The 11,891-nt window shown below is 46.9% G+C and overlaps 1 protein-coding gene across 1 annotated transcript; it reads right to left on the bottom strand.

Annotated features, from left to right (window-relative positions):
* Window positions 1–7,870: 7,870 nt before the first annotated feature.
* Window positions 7,871–9,787, bottom strand: LOC122465802. Its single transcript, XM_043546513.1, has 2 exons — window positions 9,599–9,787; window positions 7,871–9,523 (listed from the first exon to the last, which is right to left on the bottom strand). Exon 2 carries the CDS (start codon window positions 9,188–9,190, stop codon window positions 8,579–8,581), a length of 612 nt encoding a protein of 203 aa, XP_043402448.1. The 5' UTR covers window positions 9,191–9,523; window positions 9,599–9,787; the 3' UTR covers window positions 7,871–8,578.
* Window positions 9,788–11,891: the final 2,104 nt, after the last annotated feature.

Raw genomic sequence — 11,891 nt, 5'->3', positions numbered from 1 at the left:
TCAGCGGCAGAGCCAGAAGCAGAACCCAGGTGTCCTGAGAGCCCGGCCAGTGTTCTATATACTGATCTACACTGCCTCCCTAATGAGGGTGCCACTCCACAAAGCCACTGATTATCCTCTGTAAAGCTGTCTTTTGCTGTCATGCCTACAAAGAACAGTTAGGCTGCTGGTTCACTGAAACCACTGTCAGTCATACTGACCGATATTGTCGCATTGCTTCCTTTTGCTCTCCCATCTGTATCTATCCATCGACTTTTGTCTTATACTTATATTGTAAACATTTTGGAGCAGGGACTGCCTTTTAGTTCAGTGTTTGTACAGCCCCTAGCACAATGGGGTCCTGGGCCAGGACTAGGGCTCCTCGGAGCTACAGCCATACAAATATAAAGTGCCGTAAAGTAACTGCTTGGTAAAACTGCTAGCAGAAATTCTGTTGAAATGTTGGACAGAATGTTATATGCAGACTGGAGGGTAAATATTACAGGTCATTGCCCTTAATTTAAGGGCCCAACCCTGCACAATGCTGAGCATAGACAGGAATCAGTTCCGATAGAGGGAGGTGATGTAAATGTATCAGACACTTATGAGAGACACAAGGCAGGTGAGGTAATGTCTTTTATTAGACCAACTTCCATTGGTAGAAGGTACAAGCTTTTGAACTAAACAGAGTTATTCAAATCTGGGGAAGGAAGCAATGTCTGAGCTAAATACAAGACAGATTGTTGACACAGAAGGGGTAATGCACACTGGTGCCAGAACCCGGGGGGCCAGAAGGCCATGGACCCCGACTTTTAAAAGTGGGAGAGCCATGAAGCCGACTTTTTAACAAAAGAAACAAGTGCAGAATTCATGTCTCCTGCAGATTCCCTTCCGCCCCCGCAGAATAATAGATTCTGCCAGGGAGACACTGCAATTACACCTTTCACCCACCAGAAGATGCTGTGGCACCAGCAGAAAGGGCAGCTGGTTCACCGCTGGAGCAGCCAAGAGGGAGGAGGCACTTTTGCCTGAGCACCCCAACTTCTAGAGAGGTTCCAGCGCCGTCAGTAATGCATGTTTGAGGCAGTCACTTGAAATGAAGTGGGCAATTGTGGGTTAGATTATCATGCATCCAGGGTCTGAAATGGACAATTAGGGGTAGCAGACAGTGGCGTGTTACAAATTGCCCACTTGTGCTGTAGTTGTACACTCAAAGGAAGATCTTCACACAGCCCTTAATTGCTTCTCTGAAGCTTACAAAAGCCTAGGGCTAACTCTGAACATCAGCAAAACCCAAGTTTTCCACCAGCCAGTCCCCGGTCAAGCATCAGACCCAGCAAGAAAGATCTATATCGACAAAGAAGAACTGGAAAATGTAGAATTCTTTGCCTATCTTGGCAGCCATCTCTCACAGAGGGCAGACATAGACGTCGAGATTCAGCCCAGAATTCGCTGTGCCAGCCTTGCCTTTGGCAGACTGTCTCACCGGGTGTTCAACAATCACAACATCGGAACACATACTAAACTTTTAGTTTACAAAGCAGGGGTAATCCCAACTCTCCTCTACGGCTGTGAGACTTAGGTGACCTGCAGAAAACACCTGAAAAACCTGGAACGTCAGCACCAGTGCTTTCTTCGGAAGATCCTCAACATAAAGTGGGAGGATCATCGCACTAATGTCAGTGTCCTCACAGAGGCCGACATCTTCAGTGTAGAGGCCCTGATTATCCAGCACCAGCTGAGATGGAGCGGGCACTGTGGGCGCATGCCTGATGTACGCTTACCAGAACAACGGCTGTACACCCAAATCACCAAAGGAGAAAGGAAATGAAGAGGCCAAAAGAAACGCTTTGAAAACACCCTCAAGATAAACGTTAAGAGATGTGGCATCGACACCGCACACTGGGAGACAGCAGCCCAGGATAGGGATAACTGGTGAAGACTTGTCAGAGAGGGAATGTCCACTTTTGAGGAAAATCGCCTTGCTCCGGTCACAGAAAAACTCCAGAAAAGAAAGGAAAGACAACAGGCACGCAGCAATTGCGGCCCAACCTTGTCTTCCAACACCACCTGCAATGTCTGTCAGTGAGCCTCAAGAGTCTCAAGAATCAGACTCTTCAGTCACCAAAAGACCCATGAAAAATAAAACCTGTGACAGAGATCACCCTCAACCGCAAGGGATTGCCGCCACCGACAAATGGTTATAATGAGCCATAAAATCACTGGTTTCTAGCAGGTTATGAACTTATGTTCCCAGGCTCAACTTTTGAAGGTATTTGAGTAAACCCCAAACGAGGGTAGCAGGACCAATCTCTTCTTGTGGCCATCTCCACTCTACACAGCCTTCCTCCTTCCTTTGCATGACTCCATGGCTCTGAATATTGGAAGAAGGTGCTCTTGCATAGTAACCCACAGTTGCTTTGGAAAATGAGCAAATTCCTGTCTTCTGTCTTGTGTCATTTGATTTATGATTTGGAATGTTACTCGAAGGCTTCAGCCTTTTGCCGAAGGATTCTGTTTGAACATGTCGAAAACGCCCCCTCCTGCATCTCACTTGGGGCCAGATTCTGATAGCATCATTCACACTGAGTAGTACCTCACTCCTCCAGTGTCACACTGGAACCCTGCGTCGTTGCTGAGTTCGGTGGGGGTGCTCAAGGAGGATGGTACTGCTCAGGGTGGGTTATAGTTGTCCCCTCTTTGTTTGCTGCTCATGGGACTTAAATTGTCCCATGAGGCTGCTTTCACCTGTGAATAGCTCTCTCTGGCCTGATGCTTCCTGACGACTGGGGGTGTTTCTAGACCGCACTCCTTGCTGCAGTGCTGCTTCGCTAATCAAAGCCATCCTGATATGGAGCGGGGCCCTGGTCCTAAACATGCCCCCAAGACATGCTCCTTCAGGGGCTGCTAGCACTGCCTCTGGCATTAGCCAGTCCTTCCCTTGTAGTCCCAGTGCTAGAAGCAAGATCATGCATACCCAATACATGGGTGTGCTGGCTGGTGGGGCTCTCTCGTCCCTCTAGCATTCAGGCAGAAGCATAATTTATCCCCTTTACTGGAGGGAAAGAAACCCATTGGGGGATTGGACATTACACCGAAATGTAAGATCTGACGTACTTGATCAGATCAGTGCTCCATCAAGCTGGTATCCAACCTCCAGAAGTGCCAGACATCTCAGGGAAAGCTGAGAGCTTCCTGCAACGGACCTGATCCACTCCACAGTGCTATCCATTGGTGTGGGGAAGAGAGGTCTACTACCTCAAATTTCCATTAAGTCAGACACAAGAATAAAACTGTTTTCCCTCCCAACACCTTTCCTGGGAAGCACGGCACAACAAACTAACAAAGCATACCATCTCTCAAATAAATACCTTATAAAGCCATTTAAAAGTGTTGATGTAGCCACACAAGGACCTCAATTAGCCTTTGAAATTCTTGTGGTAAATTCTTTATAAAGAGTTTGACCATCTTCTAAATAAACATTCTTTGAACCCTCTCTGTGTGTAAGTACGTGTGATGTCTATTTCGATATTGTATGAGTCACCTAGCTCTTGAAAGACACACAGTACAGAGCAATTAATAATCACTGGCCAACAGAAAGGAAAGTCTTATCATAGGCAATTAGAACAGATAGGAAGATAATTAATGCCTTATGTATTCATGGCAATGCAGAGAGGAATGTGAGCCTGGGAACTGGACAGGCATACGTGAATGAATGACTAGAGGATGGTTATAGTTTTGTAACTTTTCTTTTTAACCTAGAGTGACAACTTGCTAAAATTGCCTATTCTTTGTTCCTGGGGTTTTGGATCAAGCTGGCAATCCCCACCGGTGTGAAACAGAGCCTAGCAAAATATCTCACATCAAAAGCAAAAACTGTCAGGACATTTTATTAGACCAGATCTTCAAAAAGTCTCAGCTCCCACTTAGGCATCTAATAAAGTGACCAGAATTTTCAGTCAGACTGCTCCCGGCATTTCATTGTGCTGAGCTCTTTGGAAACTCTGGGCTCCTCATTTACATGCCTACATGGAAGCTGCTGGGTGCTCAGCCCCTGTGGAAATCTGTCTCTTCGGCTTACGGTTTGTCTCCACTGCCGCCGGGGTGTGAGTCCAGCATGGCAGACGTGCCGGCGCTAGCTTGCATCTCGCCAGTGGGAATAACCAGGGCAGCGGGGCCGTGGGTGGCAGCACGGGCTAGCAGCTCGAGGGCGTGCCCAGCCTGTGCAGCTGCAGCATCGCTGCTCGTGTCTTTGGAGCTGACTCGATCAAAGCTAGCGAAGGTACGTCTGCATGGGCTGCCATCAAACCTCTGGCTGCAGTGTGGACCTACCCAGAGTAGGTTTCACAAATAGGAGATTTTCACCCTCCCAAGTTCTTACACATCTTCTTCCCCAGTGCAGTTCAATTAAGAACAAGATCAAGAGCCAAAAAACCCACCATTTGTTTTTTTTCCAGAATGTTCCATTTTGGAAACTTCTGGGAAAATGACAGTCAAGTACATAGAGAGACAAGTAGGTGAGGGAATATCTTTTATTGGATCAACTTCTGTGGGTGAGAGAGAGAAGCTGTCGAGCCACACAGTGCTCTGCTTCAGCTCCTGGAAAGATTGGCCCAGTAAAAGATATGACCTCGCCCACCTTGTCTCTCCAATATCCTGGAACCGACACGGCCACAACAACACTACATACAATCGTAAAGTACATAGAATAAGAAGCACCGTTTTGCAAAGTCATGGCCACATACAATTTAACACAAGAAAGCCTAGAAAGCCTAGCCATCTTTCGTACGAAACATTTGAGAAGCGGAAATTCCATTTGTGCCACACGCTAAAGCATTACACTGAAACCGGCATTGGGAGTGTTAGGAGGAATGCTGGTTAGGCTGGCTCAGCTTGTTTTCTGGTTTCCCTCTGAGGTTGCTTCATCCAACATGCTGTTTTATAGGTGGATATTGAATGAGAGCATCATCTCACAGTTGTATCAAATAATATTATTGCTACTGCCAGGATGGAAACATGGACCGCCCCTTTAGTTCGTTGTGCTTGTGATGGTGCAGAGGAAGCAGAATTTTCCCTGATGGGCATGTTTCCCACTTAACATCTGGATTTCACAATGGAAACCTCCAGCTCTGAAATCCATCATGTAATTTGGTGGTCAATACATCTGCAAACCCCATAAACTTTGGTTAGGAAATTAGGACTGGAAGGGACCTTCTGGTTGATTGAGTCCTGTCCCCTGCTATCACAGGAAATCCCATCATATAATCCTCTTTATAGGCTTTTCAAGCTCCATCTTAAAACCAGTTGGGTTGTTTGCCCCCCACTACTTCCATGGGAAAGTTGTTCCAGAATGCCATTCTCCTCATGACTAAAAATCTTCTTCCAATTTCCAGCCTAAATTTATTCATGGCCAGCTGGCAGCCCTCTCCAACTAGATCTTCTCAGTATGGCTCAAAGGTGAATTGAATTCTACTTTGATTTCAATGTGAAGAACACATAGCACAGCATAGATAATATAAAATAAATCCACACACAATCTTCCCCGTAAGTAGAGGAAGAGAGAAAGATCGAAGGAATGAACCACACGAGACAGATGCTAGTTGTATGACTTCATAGAATCATAGAATCATAGAATATCAGGGTTGGAAGGGACCCCAGAAGGTCATCTAGTCCAACCCCCTGCTCGAAGCAGGACCAATTCCCAGTTAAATCATCCCAGCCAGGGCTTTGTCAAGCCTGACCTTAAAAACCTCTAAGGAAGGAGATTCTACCACCTCCCTAGGTAACGCATTCCAGTGTTTCACCACCCTCTTAGTGAAAAAGTTTTTCCTAATATCCAATCTAAACTTCCCCCATTGCAACTTGAGACCATTACTCCTCGTTCTGTCATCTGCTACCATTGAGAACAGTCTAGAGCCATCCTCTTTGGAACCCCCTTTCAGGTAGTTGAAAGCAGCTATCAAATCCCCCCTCATTCTTCTCTTCTGCAGACTAAACAATCCCAGCTCCCTCAGCCTCTCCTCATAAGTCATGTGCTCTAGACCCCTAATCATTTTTGTTGCCCTTCGCTGGACTCTCTCCAATTTATCCACATCCTTCTTGTAGTGTGGGGCCCAAAACTGGACACAGTACTCCAGATGAGGCCTCACCAGTGTCGAATAGAGGGGAACGATCACGTCCCTCGATCTGCTCGCTATGCCCCTACTTATACATCCCAAAATGCCATTGGCCTTCTTGGCAACAAGGGCACACTGCTGACTCATATCCAGCTTCTCGTCCACTGTCACCCCTAGGTCCTTTTCCGCAGAACTGCTGCCTAGCCATTCGGTCCCTAGTCTGTAGCGGTGCATTGGATTCTTCCATCCTAAGTGTAGGACTCTGCACTTATCCTTATTGAACCTCATCAGATTTCTTTTGGCCCAAACCTCCAATTTGTCTAGGTCCTTCTGTATCCTATCCCTCCCCTCCAGCATATCTACCACTCCTCCCAGTTTAGTATCATCCGCAAATTTGCTGAGAGTGCAATCCACACCATCCTCCAGATCATTTATGAAGATATTGAACAAAACGGGCCCCAGGACCGACCCCTGGGGCACTCCGCTAGATACCGGCTGCCAACTAGACATGGAGCCATTGATCACTACCCGTTGAGCCCGACAATCTAGCCAGCTTTCTACCCACCTTATAGTGCATTCATCCAGCCCATACTTCCTTAACTTGCTGACAAGAATACTGTGGGAGACCGTGTCAAAAGCTTTGCTAAAGTCAAGAAACAATACATCCACTGCTTTCCCTTCATCCACAGAACCAGTAATCTCATCATAAAAGGCGATTAGATTAGTCAGGCATGACCTTCCCTTGGTGAATCCATGCTGACTGTTCCTAATCACTTTCCTCTCATGTAAGTGCTTCAGGATTGATTCTTTGAGGACCTGCTCCATGATTTTTCCAGGGACTGAGGTGAGGCTGACTGACCTGTAGTTCCCAGGATCCTCCTTCTTCCCTTTTTTAAAGATTGGCACTACATTAGCCTTTTTCCAGTCATTCGGGACTTCCCCCGTTCGCCACGAGTTTTCAAAGATAATGGCCAAGGGCTCTGCAATCACAGCCGCCAATTCCTTCAGCACTCTCGGATGCAACTCGTCCGGCCCCATGGACTTGTGCACGTCCAGCTTTTCTAAATAGTCCCTAACCACCTCTATCTCCACAGAGGGCTGGCCATCTCTTCCCCATTTTGTGATGCCCAGCGCAGCAGTCTGGGAGCTGACCTTGTTAGTGAAAACAGAGGCAAAAAAAGCATTGAGTACATTAGCTTTTTCCACATCCTCTGTCACTAGGTTGCCTCCCTCATTCAGTAAGGGGCCCACACTTTCCTTGGCTTTCTTCTTGTTGCCAACATACCTGAAGAAACCCTTCTTGTTACTCTTGACATCTCTTGCTAGCTGCAGCTCCAGGTGCGATTTGGCCCTCCTGATATCTTTCCTACAGGCCCGAGCAATATTTTTATACTCTTCCCTGGTCATATGTCCAACCTTCCACTTCTTGTAAGCTTCTTTTTTATGTTTAAGATCCGCTAGGATTTCACCATTAAGCCAAGCTGGTCGCCTGCCATATTTACTATTCTTTCGACTCATCGGGATGGTTTGTCCCTGTAACCTCAACAGGGATTCCTTGAAATACAGCCAGCTCTCCTGGACTCCCTTCCCCTTCATGTTAGTCCCCCAGGGGATCCTGGCCATCTGTTCCCTGAGGGAGTCGAAGTCTGCTTTCCTGAAGTCCAGGGTCCGTATCCTGCTGCTTACCTTTCTTCCCTGCGTCAGGATCCTGAACTCAACCAACTCATGGTCACTGCCTCCCAGATTCCCATCCACTTTTGCTTCCCCCACTAATTCTACCCGGTTTGTGAGCAGCAGGTCAAGAAAAGCGCCCCCCCTAGTTGGCTCCCCTAGCACTTGCGCCAGGAAATTGTCCCCTACGCTTTCCAAAAACTTCCTGGATTGTCTATGCACCGCTGTATTGCTCTCCCAGCAGATATCAGGAAAATTAAAGTCACCCATGAGAATCAGGGCATGCGATCTAGTAGCTTCCGTGAGTTGCCGGAAGAAAGCCTCATCCACCTCATCCCCCTGGTCCGGTGGTCTATAGCAGACTCCCACCACGACATCACTCTTGTTGCACACACTTCTAAACTTAATCCAGAGACACTCAGGTTTTTCCACAGTTTCGTACTGGAGCTCTGAGCAGTCATACTGCTCCCTTACATACAGTGCTACTCCCCCACCTTTTCTGCCCTGCCTGTCCTTCCTGAACAGTTTATATCCATCCATGACTGTACTCCAGTCATGTGAGTTATCCCACTAAGTCTCTGTTATTCCAATCACGTCATAGTTCCTTGACATCACCAGGACCTCCAGTTCTCCCTGCTTGTTTCCAAGGCTTTGTGCATTTGTATATAAGCACTTGAGATAACCTGTTGATCGCCCCTCATTCCCAGTATGAGGCAGGAGCCCTCCCCTCACAGACATTCCTGCCTGTGTTTCCTCCCGGTATCCCGCTTTCCCACTTACCTCAGGGCTTTGGTCTCCTTCCCCCGGTGAACCTAGTTTAAAGCCCTCCTCACTAGGTTAGCCAGCCTGCTGGCAAAGATGCTCTTCCCTCTCTTCGTAAGATGGAGCCTGTCTCTGCCCAGCACTCCTCCTTCATGGAACACCATCCCATGGTCAAAGAATCCAAAGCCTTCCCTCTGACACCACCTGCGTAGCCATTCGTTGACTTCCACGATTCGACGGTCCCTACCCAGGCCTTTTCCTTCCACGGGGAGGATGGACGAGAACACCACTTGCGCCTCCAACTCCTTTATCCTTCTTCCCAGAGCCACGTAGTCCGCAGTGATCCGCTCAAGGTCATTCTTGGCAGTATCATTGGTGCCCACGTGGAGAAGCAGGAAGGGGTAGCGATCCGAGGGCTTGATGAGTCTCGGCAGTCTCTCCGTCACATTGCGAATCTTAGCCCCTGGCAAGCAGCAGACTTCTCGGTTTTCCCGGTCAGGGCGGCAGATAGATGACTCAGTCCCCCGGAGGAGAGAGTCCCCGACCACCACCACCCGCCTTCTCCTCTTGGGAGTGGTGGTCGTGGAACCCCCAACCTCAGGACATCGCATCTCATGCCTTCCAACCAGCGGAGTCTCCTTCTGCTTTCTCCCCCCAGACATATCATCTGGTCCACTCTCCGCAATGGTACCTGTGGAGAGAACATGAAAGCGGTTAGTTACCTGTGTCTGTGTTACTGGAACCCGGACATTCCGCTTACCTCTTCTGGAGGTCACATGTTGCCAAGCTTCTTCACTGGCCTCTTGGCTCCTCTGTGCAACCTGCTCTATATCTTTAGAGCTTTGTGCCCCTAGAAGCCTATCCTGAGTTTTGTCCAGAAAATCCTCAGTTTCTCGTATACAACGCAGGGTCGTTATCTGTTGCTCCAGACCTTCAATCTTCTCTTCCAATATGGAGACCAGCTTGCACTTTGTACAGACAAAGTCGCTTCTGTCCTGTGGAAGAAAGACAAACATGGCACATCCAGTGCAGGTCACAACAGCTGAACCCCCCCCTTCCATATCACCTACCTACTATGAGCTTCCTCAGAGACGTTTGCAAGATGTAAGCCTCACTGGGCTCACTCCAGGCGAACTCCCAGGCAAACTCCTGCTGTGAGCTGCTCTGCTGTCCCCGCTGCTCAGCTGGTTCGCTGCCGCTCAGCTGGTTCACGAGGCTCTGGCTATTTTTAAACAGCCAGGCTTCCCTGACGCAAACACCATTACTGGGATACACTCATACACCACGTTGATTGGTGGGGTATAGGGACCTGAATGGCATATGTCTGTTTGTACCCATCTATTGTTTCTTGTCTCACTTCAATTGTAAGCTCTTTGGAGCAGGGACCATCATTTTGTTCTGTTTGTGCAGCTCCTAACACAGTGGGTTCTGATCCATGGCAGCAGCTCCTAAGTGCTACTGCAGTACAAAAACCATATTTCTTGTTTTTGTTGTTTTTGTTAAATATTTAATCAGAGGTAGTTCTGAGGCCCTTTTGAGTGGTGCCATGCAAAACCTGGTGGTAGTTCTAATTCTGACTTGTCTTTAGGGAATGTGGATGTGTGATACCTACAGATGGCTCATGCTGCAAAGTTCAGATGGGGACCTGAGGTTATTGAGATCTGGGATTTTGCTTCAGCCTGTTTAAAAGATTATTTGGAGGCCATCTGCAAAATCCAGGTCTAAATTCTATTTTCAAATACCCACAATGTTCAGCAATGGTCAAGTGTTGGATTGAGGGTCAGGCCCTTCTCTAATTGTAAAGCAGCACACACATTAGAGCTCTTAGGAGCTGCTGCTGCATAGTGAAAGGGTGCGTCATCATCCATTGGCTGCTGCAGCTCTGAGTCAGCCTTAATACAAGTACATGAAGTGCTAATACTAAAGGTACACACTGAGCAAAGGAATGAAACAAGTCCAGAAAGGTGCTGATGTGGCAATGGGGAGAAAGTGAGTTATGTGAAGTCAGTGATTTGGTGATGGCTGGATTGCACGTTCTGGAGTTGACAATGGAGAATGAAGCCCTGGCAACCGGGACGGAATGGGAATGGAAAGTGGGAATGGCTGTTTTTATGTGTTGAGCAACCTGTTCTTAAGCTTGTATTTACTGCCTTTGCAAAGACAATAACCCTATGAGAATACAGTTACTTTAAAACTATTTTAAAAAAACCTTTCTCTGAATCCCCTGTCCGGAATCTGAACTATAGATGAAATTCCATCTTCCTGTGTAGTTTGTATCAGAAACGTTTAGCTTGCATTGACTCCAGTGGAAGGAGTGCTGCATGGATGGCGTACAGCTGGGCCCTTTGTTTGCCTGCATAATCCTATTGAGTTGCTTGGTACAATTATAGGTTTCAAAATAAAGTTAGAGATTACATGTAATAAACCTTTATTTATCTATGCAGAGAGAGTAAATAAGGTAGGCTACAATAAAGGTCACCAATGTCAAAGGGATCTGTTAATTTAATTGATGCACAAGGGTTGAGGAAGATACAGTGGCAAGAAGAACACAGTCCCATCACCCCAGGAAATATTTTTTATCCTGCTCTTTCAAATCCCTTTAGTAAGATCAGTGATTTCTGTGGACCTCGTTTAATGAGCAGTTCACGTTTCCATTTCTCCTCAAACAATAGGTACATAAGGAAATACCTGTGGTGAGAAGATATCTTCTGTTCTTGCTCCCAGGAGTGCATTACAACGTCCCCCAGATTAAACATGTTGCCAGACCTTGAGCTGAAATTCCAGTCTATCTGTCAATTTTGGGGGTTTACAGATCATGGGGAGGACTTTTTTCCCCCCTCTAAGAAATCACTAAAGTAAATGAATGATGATGGGTAGTTTTCCTCTGTGCTAAATATTTACTATCTTTCATTGTTTCAGTGGAGACAAGATTTATGTTATGTATCCTTGCATTGTGAATCTAAACACACAGCACTTTCTGGAGCAGGGAACTTCTTGGAAGCAGAGATTGTTCACGCTACTGTAGTAAGGTTTCTTTCAGAAAAATTCTGTTGGCCTTAGGGTTATATGGAGGCAGCCTTATATCATAACACCTGCTAGGGCTGCATATTCAGTCTCTGCAGGAACCTGAACAAAACAGAACATTTTAGTATTTGAGGATAATTAGTGGAATATTGCAGTCCTGCCGTCCTTACTCACCATGAGTACTGCCTCGTATGTGTATGTGACATGAGTACGGTCCAACTGATTTTAATGTGGTTACTTATGGAATACGACTCACCATGAGTAAAGGACGTGAATTGGGGCCCCATTGTGTCTGTAAATATGTTTGAATTCTGATCTGGTGGTGCCTGTGCTCCTGAG

This window comes from Chelonia mydas, chromosome 5 (assembly GCF_015237465.2).
Source record: "Chelonia mydas isolate rCheMyd1 chromosome 5, rCheMyd1.pri.v2, whole genome shotgun sequence".
Classification (NCBI taxonomy): domain Eukaryota; kingdom Metazoa; phylum Chordata; order Testudines; family Cheloniidae; genus Chelonia; species Chelonia mydas.
Note: the sequence above shows the minus strand (reverse complement) of the source record. Positions and strands in the feature narration are given on the sequence as shown.